Below are 25753 nucleotides of genomic sequence, written 5' to 3'. Positions count from 1 at the left end.
AGTCGCTCGGATCGAACGGAGGAGTATCTCCAAGCAACCCAAAGATATGCCTCGTTCGAAGACTCCTGGACAGTCAAAGGGGTCCGAACAGCCCAAGAGCCTAGGACATCCTTTCCCTTTCCACGAAGGTTTTGGCTCAAATGAAAGCCACCGTATTTTCCAAGACAACCGACACGGATACCACCAAAAGATTCTCTCTCCACCCCAAGTTTGGCTGGCGGGGTTCGCGAGAAACCTTTCAAGGACATGAAATGGTTCGAGCAACTGCGATGGGGTCCTTGCGGATCCACGAAGCAGCAAAAATGTCCTGGTACTATTGCCGTCCCTATATGGAATTGTGCTACACGCCGAGTTATATTTGGGACTTCCACAATCACGTTGATGTCCCGGCGTCCATGGCACTTAGCGGCACAGACAATACCATACTTGATAATATGTGGTGCTCACGTCGAGCTTCAAGATAAATGAGAAGCAATATCTACTGCTCCACATGGTCGGCCCCTGTTTGTCTAGCCTCTACCCAGTCAGCAATCCATATCCGACCACTACATGTCGTCATCTAATCAATTCGACCTACCTAGTTTGTCTTAGGCAATGGACGAGGCAACAATAGCTTTGGTAGTAGGCCATATATTCTATCCGCACATGCCTCGGTGGTTGGATTACCGAAGACGAACCTAATGCAGCATGCCGCTTACTCTCCGCGGGCTTCTTATGAATTCAGTCCCAGACATGCCCGGTGGCTCTCTGTCCCAGCGCCCAATCGGTTACGAACGGTCTATTCGCGATGCGAAAAATGCTGGTCCTGCTGCTACGGGTGCTACCCAGCGCACATGGGCATCGCCTGTCGCGTCGTTCTGCCTGCCTGATGAAAGACTTGTTCGATATCAACTTAGGTGCTCTGGTGTGGTTGGCAGTACTTACTTGCGTACTCAGTCTTCGCGCGCCATATCCAACCAGTCCTGATGGGGACGCGGTGTACCACTAGAAAGCTGCAGGAGCATGGCCCCTGCCCTTTTGGTGCTCCAGAGTTTATTTTCAACCAAAGTTGTCGACGATAAAATGTCCGATGAGGGCAAATTCAGCCTTCCGGCGCGTCGGGCTCCCCCTTCAAAGCCTTCTTTACACGAAACAACCAAGCGATGGAACCTTGGAAGGGCCTAGAATATTCCTGCCATCTTTTAGCATCGTGATGCCAATGTGACCCAGCGAGGTGTCGTATGAATTCCTCGATCACATCTTCCGGCAATCAGAATCACATCTTCTATCAAATGACGACTATGACCTCAACTCCCGCCAGCACTCCAGAAAATCCCACTCGACGCAGGCCTCGTATTATGTTTACACTTCTATGCCGTCCGGATTGGCGAAGGGCCCACGAATACATCCAGGATTCAGACATGTCATGCAGGCATTCATGTCGTCCTTGGAAACGTGCCCGAAATCCCCTCAATGCTTCGTACACCATACACCAACCTCCCCTCTATCCAACCCTGGGAACAGACGAAGCGAAGCCAGGCAGGGCCCGTCTCTAAATTGCATAAACCACTCATCATCAGCAAACAAAGGTCGCAGCCCACGGGAAATAGACCCAAAGCCCGGCCAACATGGACATCTGCATCAACTTCCTTGCCTGGCGTCCGCCGTTCGGCCCGGCCATCAAGATGAAGCATACCATACCCTGGTCCCAACCTTTCCCTATAACCAAATCCTTAGCAAGGACCTCCTGCAGTGGCACAGCATCTCAAGTCTAACTGGATGCCGGGCCCTTTTCACAGCTTCTGACACTAACGCTCCCACGCCTTCTCCCCGCATGCCCCTGGTTCTGCCCCATCCAGAAATTGAAAGATATCATGCGCGGTGTGCTTGGCCGGTTTTCAAGTTAGTCCTTTATGACCTACCAGCGCTGGAATACTATATCTCGCGAGCCAAATGGTTAAACAAAATAGGAGATCCCCAGCGAAGCCGCACAATGCCTCTCGCAACCTACAGGTTTTACGACATCAGGGCCTTTTCCGGTCGCCGTCTGTACCAAGTCGGCGCAGCGTGCAACAGCCTATCCTATGGGTCTGTGTCGGCACCAATGATACACGCTCCAAGTTGCCTACGGCCTGCCCTTGGGCTGGATGCTCGTGATGACGACCCCAGGAACCTGGGTATGGAGAAGTTCGCCTATATCAGGTTCATGTTCCCGGATCAGCCCGCGATGGCGTAGTCGAGCTTGAAAACAGACAGACCCACGTCCGCGCGCATATCTCATTTTCGATGTCAACGCAAATAATTCCTAGTGTTCCTTCCTTGGTCTCAGGGCTGCAGGTTCAGCTCACGATACATGACGACTGTTGTCCCTTTCCCTACTACGCTCGGAAAGCCTGCATCAAAGCACAGCTATGATAAAAAAGCCACCACTAGGACAAGCACTCGGATTACGTATGATACGTCAGAGTGCTCCTGACGATAAAGTCAGATTTTCCGTCGCAGAGAATCCTCAAGTACGATTGCCCAGAAACATGCCTTGAGACATTTGATGGCTTGTTTATCATCTCTTGGACGCCGATTTCGAGAAAGCTGCCCATGTCTTTACCAAAAGCAGTCCCATGAAAGTTTCCTGGACGAATACCTAGTTCATCTAAAAAAAAAGAGAAGTAAGAACAAAAACAGATACAAACAAATATAAAAAAATAAAAAGAATAGAATTAAAAAAGAAAAACTCCGCACCGACAGCGAATGGGCCATTACCATTCGGTCCCAGGCGCGAAACGCTCCGTAAAACCTCGGAATTCTTGGTATCATATCAGGCCTGCGCAAGAAAGAATTATCGGTGTCATCAAGCAAAAGCAGAGCTTGGTGATCCAGAGGCCGGTCATGGCTAACCAGCAAGTCAGTCGACGAGCTAGCCATGCGCATACGCTCACGATATTCGAGCAGACTCGGGCTTTCTTGCCGTACCTACAGGTAGGTAATAAGTCTTTTCTTGGAGCCTACTATTAGAAGCTCGATTCAAAAATTCATAACAAATGGGGCTACCGCACACGTCTAGCTCGACATATCAACAAACTCAATATTACCGCGTATATGGGGGAGACGGGGCGTGATAGAATACATGCATAGCTTCCCTCTAGGGCTGTTTAGCAAGCGAAGGAGGGCTCAAACAACACCGCAGGCGGCGATGCACGCATGTACGATGTCAACGGCAGCATTGAGCCTCAGGGCCTTGTCCTACCTTCCCTGTTGGACGTGGAGAGACCTTCCAAGACCCTCCATTATCCGAGACATGGAGCGCGTTTATGATAGGTTGATGCTTGCCAATGACAAATGGGCGATATGCTTCACGAACTTATGGAGTCTCGCCTGGCAAATCGGGATGAAGTCGTTAATGAAAGGGTTGGGACTGCGACAGCGCGTCTGGGAGGGTCTTGAGAATTGGGGCGGCACCGTTTAGGGGACCTAAAGGCAGACGATAGGACCTTTGAATGGTTTCGCCAGTTAGGGTAGATTGCCCAGCCCGCCCGGAGGAAGCTCTAGGAATCTACAAGTTCGCCCACGTTAACCCCGGAAACACCCCTGGAGGCACGAGTCCGCGGGTCCCGACAGCCCTAACTTGGCACCAACTGGTGAGATATGCAGCATGGTTTGTTCAGCAAAATGGGAACCCCAAGATGTTCTGGTCGAAATTATTGATGATTTTCAGGGTAGGTCTCTGGCTTATATACTCGACCTCACTGCAACTGAGGACCTCAGGTTTGTGGCAGACCCAAACAGGCTATGTTTCGTCGTGAGCCACGCATGGTCCCGTTTGTTCGTGCTCGGCGATCGAAGAGAACAAGGGTTTCCAACCCTCGCAACGACAAGGACAGGCGCCTTGTTCAATGCCTCAGGAGGATCTGTAACAGGGAAAGGGGTATAGTTTGGTTCCTGATGGGCTGGCTCCCATAGGATCTGGACGCATGGTGTATACAAGAAACATGGTTATATATGCGGAAGTCAGGCCCAAGAGCCTCTTGAGCAAGGCCAATCCGGTCGGCCACACACACGACGATGGTCTGATAGGTATGTTTGCTTATGGTGCACTGTCAACCAGGTGGTTATCGATAGTAGAGCGCGCCATGGCGCCTGCCGGGCTGTTGTGGTCCTCGAGACGGCAAAGGAGCTCATGTGGTTCGGCACAAACGAGAATGGAGGAACAAATTATGATGATGGTTGACTTAAGGGTATTGAGAAATCTCACACTGAGCCCACCCCAACCAACGTGGCACATCAAAGCAATCGTGGAGTGTAAGAGGCGGGCGTCGTTTCCATCCAAAACCTAAGCCTTTACCAGGAGCAGGTCTCTTTAGTTAGAATATCCTCGACAACGCACGGCCGAGTCTGGACTCTACCATCAAAGCGATCATTGGCGTGGCAGCTAACGATATTTCAATATATTTGCTGCAACGACGTCTTCCATGCCCATGAGCACTGGAAACCTGAAGGATCTTGCTACGAGAGGATGCCGGATTGCTAAGGGCAAAGCCACGATCTGGATCATCGAGTGAGCGACCAGGGTCGTTGACATTGAAGAGCGGCAGCGGACCCATTGGCAGGACGATTATTATGCATGAAGGGAATATCAGGGCGTGCATCGGCAGCTGGCTCGTCATTTGATAAGGCATTTACTATGCTGCCAGTACCTACCAGCGGGATTTAAGCCCCCCTTGGAACCCAATCCACTCAGCAACCTGATGGCAAGTGGAGAAGGGAGGTTTCATACAAACAACGAGGACAACATGTCCCCCATGATCAGGGATACTGGCAGTAGAACTTCCTGTCCATGACGTGCCCCTGCTTGGACAGATTCCCTGGTACCCAGCCTACCGCAAGGATGCTACCAGCGCTGCCGCCAACACGGCGCACCATCCTGCCGTGGTGCGTTGCCATAGAGATGGGCCGGAACTTTACATAGGGCTAGCAGCCAAGGTATTCTGATCGTGAGCGGCTGTCACATTCGCGTCGGATGCGCATCAAGGCGTTGACGGGTACAACCGCCGGAATAGGGTCCCGTGAGCGTGACATGATAATTGTCTTGTCGTCTTCGTCTGGCTTTACTATCAAGTAATCGATGATCCCATGCGCCCCGCCAACTCATCCGTGCAACTAGTTGGACTGGGTGCTGTCAAGAACGCACTCATGGGCCGTCACCACAGGGTTCTCCAGAATTGCTGGAGGCACAGGATGAGATTATGCAGGCTTTCAACGCCAATGCACGCGCCTGGTACCCTAGGTAGTGTTAGCCGCACCAGACGCATTACTGGAGAAACAACGCTTTATTTCCCGTGCCCTGTGCTATTTCAGCCTCGCCGCCCGATGGCTGGGCCAGGAACTTCAGGCAAGGAACACCCTTGGTGGATTGTAATTCAGGGCGCCGCTTTTATGGGTTGAATTCTGATGATGACGGAAAGGTTGGCTTCAACTCCTCGCAGCATGGGGCCCGCTGTTCCGGTCACCCCCGAGGGCTAGGGCCCTAACTCGGCCATTTAGTGAACGCAGCAGGGACACTCTTGATTAACCTCCTGCCAAGGGAGGCTTTTGACGGAAGTCAATACACCCAGGGCAAGAACTCGCAGGTGTTAGAATATCCTTCGCCCTCGCTCTAGGTAACTGCATCGATGCCTGCTATACCTAAGGCACGACCTCGGCTGCTATGCCCTATTCAGATCTGAACTCCTTTACGCCCCCCGACAGGGATGAAGCCCGTTGAAATATGGTATTACTGTGTATGAACTTTCCCATACCTTACAGTAACAATGCACGGAGACTAACCTTTCTGTTCTAGGCTCGTTCATCCAGATTATCGATGCCGACCAATGGGTTCCGATCTTCAGATAATTATTAGTTTTATCAGACTCCAGCATTTCTGGGAGTTTGCATCAAGCACGATTCCGCTCATCGGCAATAGACGAACCATGGCTTGCCGGCTGTGCGCTCGTCAGATGACGGTGGCGTCAAGTATACCGGTGTAGTGAGTGCGGCAGGGTGAGCCCGGTTGGAAGCGTCCAACCAAGCCAGCTTTCAGCCGTACCGGTACCCTGCTCACCTGCTGCTCAACATGGTTGTTTCGCGCTCTAAAAGGTGGATTTCTGTTTCCTCGGAATAGCTATCTGGGTAAGCACGTATCATTTCAAACATCAGGTGTTTTGGCGTCGATATCATGGCATTCCAGCCTTTTCCGTTCCACGTTCGAAGTATGGTATATACCTGACCTCTAACATAATTAAGGCGAGATCACCACGGTGCTCTGGAGAATATCTTAGATCAACATTCACGGGACATATATGCTCCGTAAATAGCAGAGAAAACGAATCAAAACGGAAAATGCTTCTAATCACCAGGCGCGGCAAAGAAGATTCAGTGCACGCTAATTTATAACACCAGGTCCTCGATGCAGCTTCCAGTCAGGAGCGTTTGAACCAACCGGAAGGTATTGACTCCAGAAAGCATTGCTTGGACTCGCTAGGCCCAGCCAGTGCACTTCGAGGATGAAGATCCTAACTAATTTGTCCTAAATGCATGTCGCTGGATATACTAGGTACGTCGATATGATCAACGGCTTTGGTCTGCCTTGACATCTCCCAGGGGAGAGGGTGTACGCCATTCTGTAAAAGTGCAGGTGCAGAGTGGATACCGAAAAGACACAGGCCGGGGAATCGAGGGCGGGTGTACTCGAGTGCATGTCCCAGGAGCAGGCAGAAGAAGACCGTAGACAAAGTGGGACACCGAGTTGGGTAGGTGTGTTGCCGATGGATCCATGAGCCAGCCAACGAACCAGCTATGTTTTGCTGCTACAATAAACCAGCATACCATAGATGCTTCGAGCACTGCTCTAAGGCAGCGGGAACCTTCATTAGACCTTGATATCGAGCTATTTCTTCTCATGTTTGCGGATACACCTTACCTAGGCCTGGGGACCTTGCGCCATTGGCCTCCAGGAAACGCAAATTACTATGAGGGTTTGCCTGGATGTAGGCATCTCTACCTATGGTACCAAGACGGAGCCATGTCCTTTTATGTGTCTTCAACGTATTCAGATACCAAGAGAACTCCATGGGCTATAGGTTTCCAGGGACCTGGCTCATGGGGTCTTCAACCCAGTCCGATGAAAACGATGCACGGAGCTACATAGCAGCCGCCAAAGAATTCCGCTAGCATTCTGCAGTGCATCAGCAAGCGGAAATGTCGAAACTTATGGCAGGGACATCAATACAATGACCACAGTAAGTTGCCCTACTGCTCTTGTATCTATAGATGCATCTCAACATAATAACTGCTATACAGTGTTTTGCTTGGTCTCGCTGTTGTCGTCAACAATGAGGAGATATCAGACCATTCGACGACCTTCTGACGCTCGTGCTCCACGGGGCACATTCCATATTTGCTGCGAAGCTATGCCGAACACAGAGAGGCAGATGTCATGTCTTTCGTCTCTGAGGGCGCGTGACTAACAGCGACCGACTGCGATGTTCTCGCGGCAGTTGTAGACTCAAACAATGCCCTGGCTGCGTTCTTGAATGCAGTCAGCAAGCTGAAGCTATGCTTTTCTGGTCTCTAAGCTGTAATATCTCTACGTATATATGTTTATACAATATTGATGGCTGATATCAAGGTCCCAAATCACGAAGCCAGAATCTAAGGCTTGGCCTGAACCAACCCTCCGGATCCTCAGCCATAGCGGCATCGAGCTAAGACGGAAATATCTTGCTTACTCTCAGGCCATACGATACCATCACTCAGCACCCAATTCGTCATGGGTGGAGGGTGTCTGCAACGCGAACAACCTGAAACTCAACGCGAGAGTGTCTACCCGACAAGCTCTTCATGCGTTTCTTTGCAACCCTGCTATTATCACGGGGTGCCTTTGCATTGCTTGAACAATCCACATATCGCACGGGTGTAGCATCCGCCGTTCGTGGGAAGTGTTGAAGAGCACAGGCCGAGAAGATGATGAACAGGAAGCCCGACGATTCGAGAGTTTCTGTCAATTCATGTCCCCGTTCTGCATTCCGTTCGTAGAGATGTCGTCCAACACCCAGCCCTCGTCCGAGGTCCGCTTCCGCCGGCCAGCCTGCTCCCAACAATGTCACGGTGTCTGCATCTGCTCTTCCCCACCCTGGCAACTGCCCAGGGCTGGTGGCGCGGCCCTAGGTAACTGTAAACCAGTAGCCAGGTAGTGAGACTTTGGTCGTGATAGGACGAACAACACAGTCATGGGCAGAGATTCATGACCTCTAGGGGTTATCAGGGCCATCTGTAGCATGGAACCAGAACCTTAGCTCGATGGCTTTGGGGCCGGCCTGCATGTATGGTCTAGATGGCGCTAAGCTGCCAACGCTTCCCAAGGTTCGACCTCAGGCATTAGCCAATCTGGATGCCAGCAAAATTGGAGGCTCGGCCTTTGACTCACCTCGTCGGAATGGCCTCGTGGCCGGCACTACTTCAAGTTAGACTCAAGGTACGAAAGGATCGACATCGCAATTGCGACGCAATCATGGTCCACATTATGGGCTACGTGAGAGATACTTTTGCCAGTGCTTTTGGACAAGATGAGGCATACTGGCAATAGGCTTCCCTTTAGGCTGTCGGTTGCAGACTTTAAGCTGTTTTTAGGTTTATACTGGTACCATATTACCGGCAGTTGCAGTTGTACACAACTTCAACTACGCAGATATGCGTGCTGTGGCGTTCCTGAGTGACTGGTTCCTCCGAATTCGCATGCTCTAGCCTCAGGCTACCCAGGTACGTGAGTAGTTAGGGCTAACCCTTCCCTCCTGGTTCGGTGGGTCGGGCTGGAGCTGGAGGGCAAAGCATGAGAACAGTCTGCACCAGGCGACCTATGCTATGTTAGCAGTCGCGCTAGGCTGAAGAGTACTCCCAATCTAATATGAAGATGAGGCATTCGTTCTCTTTCCTAGTGCCATTTGATGGCCGCGGGCTTTTAGGCGCAAGCGGCAAGCCAGGCACTAGGTACCCCCGGGCCACCGTCGGGACGTTTAATTTCGCAGAGATGACCGAATCCGGAGTACAATATTAGGGCCAAGGACGTCTCAATGTGCTTTCTGAATTCACATACTATCCTAAGGAGTTACGAGCAACAGCCGCAAAGTTCACGCAACTATACGCCTTAGGTAAGAAGGGGAAGCGTGACGACGCATCTAAGAAGGTGAAAGAACGTCTTCAGCTAAGAAGAAAAGGCTGCAAGGCCGCCAAAGCGCCTCCCGAAAAGAGGCATATGATGGCGTTGAAAGGTATGGTAAGGTAAATCCGAGTTTGACTTTAAAAATCTTCTCAATTAGCAGACGGTGGATATAACGTCCACGCAGCTGGTGGGCCTCTCTCCTCGAAGACAGGACCCGACGCGGGCTTCTTTCTTCTGAAGACCGTGTCACATCGACTTCACGCCGCTTGGTCAAGTGGCAATCCCCATAGAAGTCTAGCACGCTTATATGCTGTCCACTTATGGTGATCAATGGATGGTGCCCCCGTTGTTTAAAAGAGCATGGAAATTTGACACCGTCACAACAGGCAAGAAGGATCCTTGACGCCAACAACATGCTCGAAAATTGAAGAGGAGCAGTACGTGCTCAGTGCTGCGTGTACACACCAAAGAAGACCCCGAAGACCCCTAATGCAGACGTCCGGCTCAGAAATCAAGGAAGCCAAATACATGTTGGGTCCTACGCGCTGACCCTATCATCTGCACGCCCCGCGAGGCCTTCACGGCGGGCAAGCCAACGCCAAAAAAAGACAAAGTCTGGGATGAAGCCCAGGAGCTCCTCATGCTGAATGTAATTATGCGCCCGCGATGGGGTTGGAGCTGAGGTCACTCTTTGAGATATGCTAGCGCACAGCGTGTACCATATTGGTACTCCATATATAAAGAACAGGCAGCCCTGGCCGGCGAAAAAGGAGCGCACAGAGCCTGCTGCCCCAGGCGGCTCTGCGCTAACCCTAGGTATCCCCAAATTGCAGGTGCCCAACGACTAATTCTCTCATAAAGCAATGTCGAGCCCTAAGCAAGAACCTGTGCAGACCGAAGGTGCCGCTGGTACACACAACGGAAGCTTGCTGATGGACATGAATCATTACTCGCCAGACAGAGGATTTAGGGCTGAGATCAACCTTCGAGATATGCTAGCCCTTATACACATGAGCACTTGAGACGCCTCGAGTCAATGGCGGCCTGCGACAACTCGTCCATGTGGCCACTGGGCTGACGGGTTGATTCAACTAACTCGTGCTTATTCCGTTTACTGCCTAAAGTGTCAACACGGATGCCAGGCCAATTGGGCTCTTACCTACTCCGCCTTCTCGAACGCATTCTAACTCTGTTACCCAGCAAACACTCAATCAATCCACATCCACATCTTCACTACCTATAACAAACACTCTCGCAATGGATGATTCAATAAATGCAATGTTTTTGCAAGCGACATAGTCAACGAGGTGTCCATAAGCAGCTCACAGCCACGACCCAGGACATAGTGCTTTTCTTGCTATCAGTTAGGTAGGTTTGGTATGAAATAGACCTGACAGTAAGGCTAAATCATCAGGTTCTAAACGCCAGGTAGCACCTGAGGAGCATAGGGGAGTCTCTCAGCCACCCTACCCATGTTTACTAAACGCCACCAGTTCGATAAGTGGCAGGAACGCTCGCGGCAGGGGAAGTAAATCCAATACAATATCAAGAACCTTAGGCGCGTATAGACCCCAAAGCCAACTCCCAGTCATGGAGGTATGTCCCAACAAACTCCAGACCGGATGAGAGATTGCGACTGGAATGTAGTAGGGTACCTAGCAGCCGTCCTTGCCGCAAAGCTGTGCTGGGTGCCCCTCGAAGCGTTCTATGTTTACCTCCAGCCGTTCCTCCCACTCGACCTTCTGCACTACACGCAACCTGAAGGGTCGGTGATTCTTAGCCTCTCCAATCTTACGATATCTTGGTACCTCCCCTAGCATTAGGTTTACCAAGTCTAGCCTTACATATATGGCAAAGTATCGTCCCAGTGCGGACAAGAGAGCCAATCAATGATCTGGCAATCCTTTAAATATTAGGTCAAACTGGAACTTCCCTCCCAAGAAAAGGACCTAACACGACGCGTCCATGGCTTGAACGATCCTTAACATCGGAATACTCAAGGCTTAAGCCCAAGGCAACGAAAGGACAACGACAGCAGATAGTGCGGATGCTTAAGACCAAGAACCCTGGAATACCTGACTTATCGTTCTTATAAAGTCAGGGCAAAACCAAGCAGCGACTCCTTGCTAGGAGGCTTTATGAAAGTAAGTATATAATAGCAGAGTGTTAAAGGATAAGGGCTTGTTTAAACTAATGTCACAATCACCGTAGGGGAGACTACTCTCAACATGCTATGTTTGCACTGGACAGCAGGTGCGTTAGACTGTCAAACTGGCTTTACCTGGCTTAGAAACGTTTATGTCATGAGTTCAGGAGCAATGAATGCCGTTTTAATAGCTCCTATCAGCGACTTTACCATACTTCGAATCTGAATAGGTACAGTTCCATGATCAAACAACGCAAATGTCCTGGGTTAGGAGCCTGCGCGGAAACAACCTTAATCCTCTTTTCCTTGTCAGGCGAGAAGATATAAAACGCCGATGGATTCGCCCTCATACTCCCGCTTGGCTGATGCAGCCGGAGAGCATGAGATTATGATGACTAGGATCTCGACGTCCTAACGACCGGACCAGAAAGGCCTCTTCGGGAGGTCGATGGAGATGTAGAGGGCTACCCCAGCGAGGGTGTGCTGGAAGTACCAACTCGACGAATCCACCATGGTTCCTATATGAGAGAGAGGAACTCGGACAAGACCGATGGCGATGTCGGGGCGGGTTCTACGCGAGAAAGCACGTCCGACAACTTACCTATCCCTGGCATGGGGTCAGGTACAGATTGAGAACCATCCTGACCTGTATACGGCGGTTCTGAGGCAGCGAAGTACCTGAGGCTTTGGCTTATATTTGCCGTATGCAATCCCTCCGGTAGGAGACTTTATACGGTAGGCGAGATGGCACCTGATGGGTGCCTTTACCAATCTCGCATCAGTTGATCTCGAAGCCAAGATACGCGAATATTGCGAGATGCGCATCAGTTCAAAATCTACCAGCGAGCGCTCTTGATAACTCTTACTCTTGATTACCAGTATGCCGGATTCCTCAACATGAATATCAAGCGCACGCAGCAAAGTCCTCCTGCCCCAGGTCTAGGGACCTTGAGAGATTCTCACCACGAAATTGCACGCTTGAAGGGATGCTAATGGACATGGCGTAGCCCCTGGTTGCTTGGGGTTCTTGGGCCGCCCACACGATGTCCATTAGCCGTCCCTCCCTTGATTATTGCTTTCCCGCTGGGCTGCTCTACCTGATGTTAGGGCTTCGCGTGAGCGCTGATCTATGCGGCCTTAATCACCACCAGGGGACCATTTCCCAAATCTAGGAGAGCATCGCCAAATTGGAAAGCACAGCAGGCTATCATATGTGCCCGCGCTTGGTCTTTGCTTTCAGAAAGAGCAAATCTGCAGGAGCAAGTCACAACCAACGAAGCAGGCAAATAAGGATGCCATTGCAAGGCACTCATACCCTTGCGACTTCTTTTCCGGCTCCAGTCACGTCGCTTGCAGGCGCTTTCCTGCCATCCAGCCACAGCCTACCCACGCCCTCTGTCTCCTCCACTGTATAGGTAAAAGGGAACATCAATCGTTGGACGGTGTTCAGGAGATTTGACAACAGAGGAGTATGTGTCCCAAGCAATAGTGATGGAGAAAAAGATACAACCATGCGGCAGCCATGGCCATTTGGTTTGGTAACTGCGCCCTAGGATTCATCGACGGTGCGGGCAATTGAAGCCATGAAAACCGCCATTCTCCAACTCATGCAGCTGAAGATAGGTCTGGGTTTCCCATAAACTATCACAAAGATAAAGATATGGGCAGTTCATGCAGCGTTTGTTCTTTTCCCCTTCGGCTTTAACCCGCGTTGCTAAAGTTAAAGACCGCAAAAAAGACGAACGTGCTATCCCGATGTGGTGCTGGCTGGAGGTAAAGAACATTGCCGCTGACACGTCGGCGATTTTAATTCAGACGGATAATGGAGAACTCAGGTTTGCGAAGGATGCGATAGAAAAGTAATGTGGGTGTCATTATACGCAATACTTACCTATGTTCATGGATTCGCTGCTATATAAGGAAACGGTGCCAGAATTCAATAGTTTTATCCATTGCTATCACATCTGGATCGCCTCAAGGCCGGAGTTAAATGAACCCAAAAGCATGGAACTACCATATGGGGGACCAAGCGGCACAGACACCGTTCAAGAAGGAGTATGTGTTGGGAATAACATGGTTCTGGTAGCAATGACCCCCTTCCTTCCTGTAAATGTCCAGGGATTTGGCTTTGCGCCCACGGTAACACTGAAATCACTTTCTAGAGTTATATCCATTGTGATGAGTTCAGCGCATGGCGCCTGGCGGGATCCTGACATGATTGGTGCCATAGTGGTCTCGTTTGCATACAGCCATTGATCAGGTTTTGCGGTTGGTGATGAAAAACAGCTCAGCCCATGTGCGTTCACCCTAGGCAGGCAAGCGGCCTGGTTAGCCTTAACAATATTCGATGTCTGCTGTGAAAGGCTATGTATTGATTGACTTGGCCTCGGGTGGAAGATGTGACAAAGCCAGGATATGCCTTGGGGTAGCGCCTTAGCTGTCTTCAGCTGCAAAGCAGAGACATGCTGCCCCTGGACATTTCATTTGTTCTCCATCTTGCCGTGGTGGTCTCCTTAGGTTGTGCACCAGACAAGAAGCAGCTCGTTAACAAGGCCATGCAAAGGGAGTATGACAACGCTTAAGGAAATGGATCATAAGCCGCAAAAACGCGGTCAAAGCAGCCGCAACCCAACATGGTTTAAAATTCACGGGCAAGAGGTCACAAAGGCCAAGCAAGGAGGTCGCCGGGTGTTTTAGTAACAAGCAGTACGCCGAGTTAGTTATCAATCCAAGGTACTCAAACACTGAAGACTACGAATACGCTCACTGGTCTGGGCGCTATCAGCGACGCATGGTATATATCAGCAGGCAATGTTGTGATTCTGCACAACTGAAGACCATGGTAAGGTTGACTTACTTCTCCCAACGACGTGGCCGAAAAGCGCCAGTGGGTGAATCAGTTGGCAAAAACGCAGCCATTGCACCATGTCTGGGCTACGAGGAGACACTTTCCAAAGTGAGATCGTGGCGTTTGGATGAGTCACCCGTCAACGCCTGTTGCATGCACTGGACCTCGGGGAGACAACTGCAGCAGTGAACTTGAGGTGTGCATGGGACTTGTAGACAATAAACCAGGGCTCCATACCTAAGGTATCCGACAACCCCACCCTACCTAAATAGGGCAGCATAAACGCAACGCCCGGTGCACTACAAAACAAAGTGCAACACGTGGATGCCACGGCGGGGTTAGAATTATCTTTCACCGAACATTATGGTCCTGTCCTCTGCAACTATGGTAGTGTAGGACCCTTCAGATGGTTATGCTCTTATGCACGAAATTCCTAAAGAGATCAAGATAGACGAAATCTGCGAGTATCCCTTGATATCTCATCGGGAAAATACCCTTTCCCCCCAGCCGTTTCCTGCCAACTATGGTAGATATGATCGAATTCGCATTCGCCAAGGGGGAGGGTGCTTGTGTTATCCAGGACAATTTCAGTCCTAGAACATGGATAAATGGTATGAATAAAATGCACCGTGCATCACCAAGCTATGGTGGACTCGGAGATTGCAGAACAAGACGCACAGTGGAAGAGTATGAAACAGCCGGATAGCCATCCAACATGAGGAGTTCGAAAAATCTGGCGGGGTACTGCATGGGCTGCTTGGGATACGGGTTGCAACGGACTGTATGCGTTTAACTATCATAAGTCTAAGCTCGCCTTCATCCATACCCTTGTCGAGGGATTGCCCTCTAGCATCTCAAGATGAGGTTTGTGGAGATCTTGGCCGGAGATAGGTACAGAGTTCTACTAACCACACGAAGCGAATCTTCCTAATTACGCTCATACTGCCTTAATACAGTTATGGGAGGATATATCCATAGCAGAATCAACAGCACGCATGTCGGGCTACACTCTTGCCCCCAAAGGTTAAGAGGAGTGCTCCGGAACCCCGATCCACTCTCAACCCCAATTCCCCAGCTCGATGTTCCACCCCATTACACCCGGAGTAGGTGCATTTGCTACAAGAATACTCGAGAGTCTGTGATGGCAGGCTAATACCTCTTTCAGTCAGGAACGCAACAAGGAGGCGTGCGAGGCATTATGCTTCTGAAACACGAATACCTGGGTACACGATATCGAGCTCAAGCGAGCATGCAGTACTATGGGAATCAGGTTGGTCTCACCTGGCGGGGGTACTGGCGACCGCTAGATGACATAGTATGCTCCAATCAATAGAGATTGTTGTGGTATACTCTGCCCCCTAAAATCGTGATTTAGGGCTAATAGCGACGCACAGCTACCAGGGAGGATCAATCGTTCCCAGTCTACCAGAAATCAGAATGGCAAGTCATCAGCCAAGGCTACGTGATTGATTATAGACAGCCGCCAATTAGGTGTCTTGTTGACAAAGTTGAAGCATCGCCGGCATGCTTTGTGGTCTTCGGGCTCGAGATCAACACCGGGTCGATTGGATGAGCAGCAGGACAACAACATGCACGAAGCGCCATGGGCTATGGCTATCAGGGCCAGCTATCCTCTGACAGTACCTTGCCAGGGATGTGGGATCATCAGCATCTCCCTTGACGAATGCCTCTCTTCAGAAATTGTTCTAGTAGTTCTGCAGTTGATTTGGGGCAACCTCGCCGACGCTTGATGTCGTGTGCGTGGATACCTTCGGACCAAACCACGCAACGGTCATTATATGGCCGGAGAGGGTTATGTCTTTGCCCTAGGAAGAGCCCAACCCGCGCGGCGACCCCTTTGGACGCTCTACCCGCGATGTCCTTGTGGGGATGGTAGGAGACAGGAAAGATATCTTGGCCCACACCAGGTGATAGCAACAGACCATGGGGCTTCGAGGACACGGAGTCTCACCATGTTAAGGAAGTATCGTGAAGGGCGTATAACGATGGCTTCTGGCTCCTCGTGCGGTTGAGAGCAGTTGAGTCAAAGCAGGGGTACCAGACCACAACACCATAGGTACACCACCGCACCGGATGACGGGTTCCCCGTTGAGCACAGGTGGTGAGTTTCGCTGATGGCCTTATATATTGGGCGGGTGAGTTCAGTCAGTCCCCAACATCACCTTATACCCTAGCCCTCCACCAGCTCCGTCGCAGCCGGCAGCATCCATCCAGTAAAAGCTACAAAGCTTCGACCTGAACATGGCACCTGGCCCACACATTTGTGACCTTCTCCCAACCTCCTCGTACTGGATCCGACAATGCTTTGTCCTTTCTTACGAGCCCCCGACTTCGGACCGCTGCCCTAGCCCCAATTTCCGAGTCATTGGCTAGAACTTCCCAGGCGTATATGCCATAGCGGTCTTCAAAGAATATAAGACTGCCAGTGCTACCAGAGCCCAAATATGCCATGCTCCAAGGGTTAGGATCCACGAGAAACACAGTGTAGCAGAACGGTCGCTCTAAGACGTTTCTAGGGAAAATATATGGCAAGTTCAAGGGGGTTGCGGAGTAGTCTCAAAAGAGCGAGGTGCGTAACACCTTCGCTAAAGCATGCCACCTAGGCGTCATATAAGTCAGGGTGCACAGGGCATACTACGGTCATATTAGTACCGGTCCGACAAACGCCATCAGACTTGAGGACGTCTCTGGGGGTTAGAAGATGGTGAAGAAGAGATGACCAAATGAGGTCAGAAAAATAAGGTACATACCTACCTAGGCATACCATTTTAGCACCTAGCTGGTTTGATTCCAACATGAATGCTTACCATAGATGTTATGCCTTTCGGTCATTGACATCTCGAGCCAAGGGAGATTGGCTTTTCACGACTCAGACCAGAAAGCAGGAGTCCATGTTTCTATGCGTATCTCCTTCGCCGACCCTTAATGTTGGCCGCAAGCCCTTTATCAGCCCCAGATGCTCGGTACATTTCTGAACAAGGCCTGGAGCTGAAGGGGCCAAACAGTCCGCAGTATTCATTGCCCCCACATGTGGTGTGGCTTGAGATTCCAAGCATGAGATGATTATTACGTTTCCAAGATTATGCTTGGTATGGTGGACTCGTTATGTCACGCAGAAAACCGAGCGGCACAGATTCAGACCAACTTGATGGCGCAGGGAACGTTGTGGACGAGCCAGAGGTCCTCAAGATGTATAAAGACAGTGATCATGGAGTTAAACGCTGTCGCGATGGTCCTCAATGTACACAGCTTTTGACATATATGGCCGCTGCGACACGAGCATGCTTGCCCTCTCCTGCCCCCTTGGGACTATTCAAATCCAGATGTCAGGACCAACCACGGGTACTTTATGTGACTATACTAGCCTTACTTCTATGAACGGCGTACAAATGCGTGGCAAAGTTCTTACGTATTCCAGCCCTATATACGGTAGATACCATAGTGTCTGACAGTCAACATCGGCAGGACCTTGACTATTGAACCAAGAAGCTCCAATGGAGGTAGCTGGGTATACACCATAATCCCTGCTGGCCCAATCGCGAACTGTTAGTAGGGGCCCAAGTCACGGTCTCCAGACCCTCCACTACTATGGTAGTACCCACCATAAAACCCCACGATGCCGTGCAAAGGCCGTCGCACTAAGCCACAGGCATCTGACAAGCTCCAACGGCCTTAATTAAGGCTGCTACAGTAGTGAGGACCTGGACTTATTAGTGCGGCCGGTAAGTTTTGAGGATAGAGCGCAAGCCCTTAACATGGAAAGCTCCTTTTACCTCAACTCGATCAACGCGACCCTGCTACCCTCCACCAAGGCTTCCTCTGCCAGACGGGTACCAAGCCTATGGCACCTTTCACCACAAGATCAAAAGGACACCCCGTCACTCCGTGGACCACAAGCCGAGAAATACGGCATGTTCGTCCACGGGGTCCCGCGGAGGGCCGGGATCTCGGGATTAAGTCCACTTTGTTGACATTTGCCGTGCGTCCCCGCGATGCTGGCGTCTAAGGGGAGGAGTTCATTGATATTCTACACTGCAACTTTGCCAAAGGCGGTTGAGAACGTCCTGGGCTCGTTGTTGTTCGGGCCAAGCAGCATCCATGCTGGGTGCTGGGCGTCTGCGAGGTGCCATTATTGATGCAGGCATTCCATCGCAGCTCAGTATGGGCGCCGTAGACATATCAGGGCGAATTGAGTTCCCGTGATCGGTAGGAGCTGAGTTTGACGGTCTTTGAAGCGTCTGTTGAGAAAAAGATGAAGAATGATAAGCAGGACTTTGGTCGGGCTGGATTGCTTCTTCCTGGACGGTGATGGCAGCTAGAGCCCTCGTTAAGTAGGAGGCTTACATCATTCTGGAACATGGTGTACTAACAAGCGGTGGCCTGAACGCCAGGCTGGCTGTGGGTGGGAATGGGACCAATGGGCCATGTAGGTTGTCGGCACCTTCACCGGCTGTGAACGTTCTAGAAACAGGAGATCCTCGAATGGTTAAGGCATTTCCGCTTCTTAATAACCTAATAGCCACCTTACTGCCCAGGTGGGCTTGGTATATACCTAAACCCCGTGAGGTCTTTTCGACAAGATCCCCACCAGCGCTTCATTTCGCACCCGTACTACGCCAAATACGTAGGGGAGTCAGATTTATGGTCTTTCAATGGAATGCGTTGCATCCGATCAGTGACGTCCGTCAGTCGTCGTTCCTCGGAACCTGACATATAGGTACACACGGCAGCGGGGCCAGTAAACCTAGGTAGTACCAGGATGGCATGGCGAAGTACATTATGGTCCTAGACAAACGGTGCGCGCTTGGGAGGCCCTTCACACAACACCCGAACTAATCAAGGACGTAAGGCTTTACACCATAGTACTTTGCACCGCTGTATAACTTTAACGTAACTCTGGGATATCACCGCACAGCTTGCAGGGGCGGACTACACACTTCAACAAGATCACAATGTGTTGTCAATGGTGGAAGATATTGAGAGACACGCGAGAGAAGGCTGATGCACCATAGTTAGATACAAAGATCCTATTGCAATAACCGAGAAAGGACAGACCATGGTGAGAAGTTTTGCCGTGATGGGGGCCTGTTGCCTCCAAAGATTGTCGTGCCATCAGCGCACAATACGTCTAATCTATTAGACAAACCACGGTAGCCGAAATAAAACATGTAACTTCGTTAAGCTTCCAGTCACCATCTCCTCTGCAGAGCTTTCCCCCGCACGCGTCGTCTTCAGCCTGATGGGGCATTCATACATACCGCGAATATATGTCATATTCTTCCACACGCCTGGAGCGGTTAATAAAGCTACCCAGGTAGAGTGGTAGTCATGCTCCGGACGCCTACTTTGAGTCTTAGAAATGCTTGATGCTTGCTCACACCAACACAGACTACATGTGACGAGGTGGTTGCGATTGAGAAACTCGCGATGCTCAGCAAAGAGTACAACCTTCCGAAGAGGGGGATTCCTACGTCTCCGCTCGCACGCAGCCTCCAGAGTCAAAGTTTATGCGAAACGAATTTCCCGACATGATAGCATCAGTCAATGCATCGGGATTTTTCTGTATACGGCCCCCGATTAAGCTCTGCGATTCGGATTCCTCCCGAGGATGTCATGTCGAAACGCTTTCATTCCGGCGCACCACGGCCCCGATGGCGAGTATTTTTCTTGCGAAGATTAGAGGTTTGTTGCGAAGCGCGAAGAAAGAGCCGAGGATGAGGCTGTAATTTAAGAAGCGGAACCTTGTAGATATGATAACACAGGAGGGAGAAGCGGGAAACAGACGGGCTGAAGAAGTTTAAGAAATCCCTAGCCGGGGACTACAAAGCCGCAGGCAGGCCAAGAACAAACATTCTACGATTTCTTTACTAGGACCTCGACCCTATCCTCCCAGGCAACTTCGGGTTACTGGAGCTCCATGACCCCGACAATGTCAGTAAGAAATTGGAGAAGTAGATTGACCTCGGAGACTGGAAGTGTCCCAACAAAACCTTGGAAAGGCGTTGAGGTACGAAAGAAGAGAATAATCAGGGTGGCCCAGGACCGGACGCCTCAGATCTTTGGAGATACACATATGTGGCCAATGACTCCAACCTCGGAGCTCTGGCTACAAACCTTGGAAGACCTTGAAAATCCGGGCCACTATGGTATGGTGTCTTGCTGGTTGGGACTTGACGGGTAAGAAACAAAACACCTGGGCAGTCTTCGATCTGGATTCTCGAGGCCGTTGTGCGTCTCGCCCCTGCTCCCGTCCCAGGTGTCCAACCGGCATTGGGATCAGAATATAATCTTTCTCCGTGTTAAAGATATCGCCGAAGAGACAGGTTTGAACTTGAAACATTTGAAGGGGATATTGATTACTCTTTTCGGCCAGTGGCCATCCAAGTCTGACGAGTACCGCCAGAACTTTGTGGACACAGGGGAAGTGGTGGATGTCCTGGTGTCCAGATGCCATGCATCCAGTATTCAGTCTTTCTCGCGGTTTCTTATGGTCTTGTTTCAGATTGGTGGTCTGTTTCCTCTTTCACGGGGGCTTCCAATGGTACGTTACCCGGGCTCCACTGACATTTTACAGATATGATTGACATTATGGGAAATCTGGAGGGGAACATGCCCTTTCATTGTAAGGGTACCTGTCGATAGGCGGCTGCCGAGAGGGAAACGTATCGGTCCGCTTAACAAACTGTTCGACAAGAACGTGCCGCCAGAAAGTATACCAAAAGACATGAAACGGTGGCCAGGGGCTTACGCTCTCTAAGGAACAACAAGGCCAACCTGCGCCAACCTCTTGACGCGGAGAAGCATCCCTGGGGACAGCCTTTTGATGGGCTGCTCAACCTACTCTCGGACGACATGGTCGATAGCATACCTAGGTAGGTAGTGGAAGCCAGCTGCCAACGCTATGGTACCCTCAAGAGCCGCATATGCACCAACAGGCCCACGTACATCCAGGAAAGCTTTATATGGGCCCCTGTAGAGATGATATACGGGGAAATTATGCGTACACTTGCGAAATGTCGCGAATTAATTTGAAATTGTCAGGTGTCTCTTCAGGCCGGGTTTCCCTCCACAAACCCCGGCGTCTCAAAAGCAATATCTTGCACAAAACACGAGTGGCACAAATATGCAGCAGGATCTGGCTGTCTAGATAGATTGCCACTTTAGTACTCTAGAAATGTGAACTTAGAATCGTGTCCGCCGTTGTACACAACTACGTTATCTATTGCAACAGGTGGGCCAGACGGCAATCAAGGTTAATATCTTCGTGGCGAAATTCTTAGGTACGGTTGGCATATCTCGGTAAGCCCCGTAAATAGCCGGGGCTCAGAGGTTACCTAGGTATCTCAGAGACCATATGTTCGGCAATGCAGAGGGTGGTAAGGTTGAGACAACTGGACATTCTCAATCTATAAAAGGTATAGGAGAAACGAGAAAGTATGTTACTACTAGGTGCCATACACAATCCACTACATCCATAGCCATGGCCTCCTTACCATTCAACATACCTCAACAGGCCAGTGGGCTTACAGTATGGTACATATCTTGATTCAATAGAGACGACGAATGGCAGCGCACAAGGAAAAACAGGCAATGGCATTCAATCTGTTTTATATACTTGGGCGGTGCGCGTTCATTGTTTCCATTGCTCTCCCCGCTCATGGCGTTCTGTCTGGCTATCGCTGAATTCGTTCATTACTTCGAGACTTCATGATCTACCTTTGCTGTTAGGGATAGGGAGGTCCTGGGACCGGTATATGTTGGTTCTTATACGCCGCCAACAACAACTACCAGGATTCTCAGTTTACGGTATACCGTTGTACTTGAAACTCCTTTCAGTAATCCTCGAAGGCGGCGTTAGTACACTCCTTTTCCGATTGGCATTTCTTGTATTTTGGCGGTGCCCGTTACTTACCTAGGTAACCCTACCCCAAACATAGGCGCTTCTATCAAGAAAGTCGGAAAATATAAATAAAACAAAGAGGGATCAAAAAGTTCCAGGGAGGAGAGTGCTACATTCTAATAAGGCCTCTCCCTTATGGGTCGATAGCCTAGCAAGGAGGACCTGCAGTCAACTTAGATATTGACTCCAGCAAAGGCCACGAACAGAATGACTGTCTTAGACTGGGCAAAACATACAAGAATTATCTATATCCGCTCCTGCTTACTCTCCAGCCTTAACACATGTAGGCCTCGTTAGAGACCGTATCACCACCAGAAGACATGTTCGACAGGGTCAGGTCAAGCAGGACGCGGGCGTAAAGCCAACGTCATAATACGTATATAGCCAGTTAAATTGCGTTCCATCACTGCATGATCTACAACCGGAGACACATTCCAGACATGCTGCCACAAACGTATGGCCTTTTCGGACATATACACACAGGCACAAGCATGCCTACAGGGTAGGGGAGTAATCTCCATCAAAGGAATTACAGCCCTTGTGGCACGCATGCGGTGAGGTGCACCGTAAAGTCGCAAAATAAGCTGGTTGAAACGATGGCGCATCAGCATCCATTCTGTCACGCGATAAAAGCCAGCACCTACCATACCGAGGCACGACCTACCTCAGAAGGACCACCTCCATTGACTGCGATGGCGAAAAGACAGTATTATAAGGGCGGCGAATACGACCATATAGGTCGCCCCCTTTTGTTCTATCCTGCTGGGAGGAAACAATAAACGACTTGCGTTGCAATGCTCGCCATGAGAGTGGCAAGAATGGTTCAAGCACGTCAGGTCGGGTCCCCCCCGGTAGCAAAGCAAGGTTGAGCAGTAATACCTATGGTAGCTGGCATTGGGTACCATAGTCATCTATTGCAAGTACTGGGCGGAATAAAAAAGGGATTGGCCACAGTATCCGCTGTGCAGGCCATGTCGGCTGTGCGTGCTCTCGCGCCCAGAGAAGACTCAAGATCACCCTAATCAAAGCCCACCGGATATCACGGAAATTAATTGCAGGTCAAAGCATGCCGCATTGCACATGGTCTGGCCTTACCCCACTTACTGGATAGTACGATAATTTGTGCCATAATTAAAACCAACACTTCGCTCCACTGCCATGTTGGTGCACATTTACCCTCCGGAATCTTAATTAACATGGCGATGTTTTTTTACCTAAACTTCAACTAAACCCTGTACAATCTTTCTTTTGTGGCGCGACTGTTTCAGGCTACCTATGTATGCCGCTTTTCCCAGCTTGAAGCAGAGGCATATTGTCAAACACTTTACGTCCATGGCTCGGCAATCCTTCGAGTCTTTCACGGCCTTCAGCTTCGAAACAGAGACTTCCTGCCTGCTTCCTGCTTTTGCCGCGGAGTCTGTGCGCTCTTAGATCCTTGAGAGTACAACTTTGCGCTGGAAACCTCCATGTCTCCTAGCTACCCAAACAAGCGTGAAGAATTCACGCCCCGGGCGGGGCTCGTCTTGCTGCTGAAAGAGCTCAGGGGCCTAGCTGGCGCCAAAGGCCTCCAGTGGACCTTCGACGGGGTGAAATATCAATACCATCTCTGAAGTATGCCTCGTTTGCGTAATCATAGCCTGGGCAGAAGCACACAATCCAGGACCACAGGAAGTCCGGCCGAAGTCTTTTGGGAAATGGCTACGATGAACCTTGGTATGCTTCTCCATCTGTATCTTGACCTATTTTGCCCTTCTCGAGGCCGTCGTTAGGGCTTTCTTGGCTTTACCTTTGGAGCATGGCATGTTACGGCCTATGCAAGCAGTATCAGGGGGGACACCAAAGAACTATGGTTTATTATAAGCCTGCGGCCTTTAATTGATGATTCAATTGCGTCCTTAGGATACTACTGACAAGCCAATCAAGAGCCAACAGGAAGCTCTACGGCGCGATTTTCAAGCGGGAGACAGAAACAGGCCTGTTGTCTCTGGCTTCTACGACATTTACTCGTTACCTGAAAATACCCCCTGATAGCCCGTCTGGTTCCCGCGCACACTCTTCCATTCTCCTTGGTATCCGTTTACTCCGATGATGATCGACACCGGGTATACAAGCCTGGACAAGTTGTCCGATATGTGTCTCGCTTTCGCCCCCTCAAACCTGACCACAATTGGTCTCGCCATAGACTCAGGTCCTCCTTTTCCTAACTCGTAGCACTTACAGCAACTGCTGTAGCACTAAGAGATGTGCAGCTTATAACACTAGGCCGGGTTTAAGGACCATCCAAGAATTAGGCTTAGTACCCCTTAGGGCGCGAAAGAAGGCTTCACCGTGGGTCCAGTATGGGAGTGCCATGTATACTGCATCTAGGAGTAAGGTAAAGGTGCACACACCTTTGATATGGGGTATTCGAGGTGGCCGGAAGGAACTCCACGTTTGAATTAGGGGGTAAACCGCCCACATTGGGTAGGTATGGTAGTCTGCCCAAGAGCGCATCGAAATGGGCTGCAACTCCTGGGCTTCTATTCAGCGGCATCTCCCAAGGTCCATGATACGTATTCAAAGTCCCGGATTTCTTTAGATACGATCGATGCTGTCCGCGAATGTTCCTTCGCCTTCGGACCTTGGTCATGTCCAGGCCTTACCATACTTATGCCAAACGACGCGGCTTGTTTCGTGTAGCGTCATCCGGACCTTGAGATTCATTGAGAAGGAGGGTAGCGCATAACAGCGGTACCTGCGGTAGAGATAGGGTCAACCGCTGCCGTAAAGGGGGCTTTTGTTGCGGCCTCAGCAAGCGCGCAGCGTCATGTTCAAGCTCAGACTCCTGCTCATGTGGTGTCTTGCTATTAGACACCCCAGTAGGTAATGTAGCTGGGCCAGTCATTATATACACATCGACCCTAAAGCTCTCAAAGTAGATATAGCCCATGACGAGTTGAACTCACAAACCGACGTGGTGTCTGTATCGCTCCAGGTGACATGTGAAGCCCCACGCGAATCTATGCACCAGAAAACCGAAGATCGAGGCTGTGAACAGAGTATCTGGGTCTTATATCCCCCGTAGTAGGGAGAGATTGAAACACTTGCCCGAGTCGGCAAGTCATAACGGATAAAGCTCACACTTCTACCCAACAAATGGAGGACGTCCGGCTCTAATGCCGACAATGGACAATGGTCGTTTTCGGAGCTCGTGACGCAGGAAGATCAAAACGCGTGGACCTGTTGCAGGGGCTCGCAACATTTGGAATGGACAGCAAATGGGACGCAGCCGGGACTTAAGGGCATCTATTACAGCCCGCTTGGATAGCCTAGCTACCGTCTTTCAGGCACCGCTGTGGTTATGGTGGCCCTCACTGGTGCTAGGCGCCACCATTCCAACACCGATAATGACATGCCGTTTGTTACGTCCGAAGGAAGAGAAGAGTTATATAGTAAGAACCTTGAGTGTTGGGCGAGCCAGAGCGAAGCTGATCAAGGGCAAGCTCTTACTCTCCAGGCCTCCATCGAGGATGACAGTGTGTATGATGAGACTGGCAGGGCGTACCTAGAAATAGTGTTCTACCGTATCCTGTGGGTAAGTACAGACGTAATCGAGTAACTAACCACTTGAAGCAGAGGACATTAACTGGATCGTTCTTTACATACTTGGGTTTTGATGCCATGTGACAT

The 25753-nt window shown here is 50.5% G+C and overlaps 1 protein-coding gene across 1 annotated transcript; it reads left to right on the top strand.

Annotated features, from left to right (window-relative positions):
• The first annotated feature begins 1159 nt into the window (after nt 1–1159).
• Nucleotides 1160–2321, top strand: BDW74DRAFT_38356 (uncharacterized protein). Its single transcript, XM_073732653.1, has one exon. It carries the CDS (start codon nt 1352–1354, stop codon nt 2213–2215), a length of 864 nt encoding a protein of 287 aa, XP_073582426.1. The 5' UTR covers nt 1160–1351; the 3' UTR covers nt 2216–2321.
• Nucleotides 2322–25753: the final 23432 nt, after the last annotated feature.

This window comes from Aspergillus multicolor, assembly GCF_047715735.1.
Source record: "Aspergillus multicolor strain CBS 133.54 unplaced genomic scaffold BDW74scaffold_18, whole genome shotgun sequence".
NCBI lineage: Eukaryota > Fungi > Ascomycota > Eurotiomycetes > Eurotiales > Aspergillaceae > Aspergillus > Aspergillus multicolor.
The sequence above is the reverse complement of the archived record's forward strand: the minus strand, read 5'-3'. Positions and strand labels throughout refer to the sequence as shown.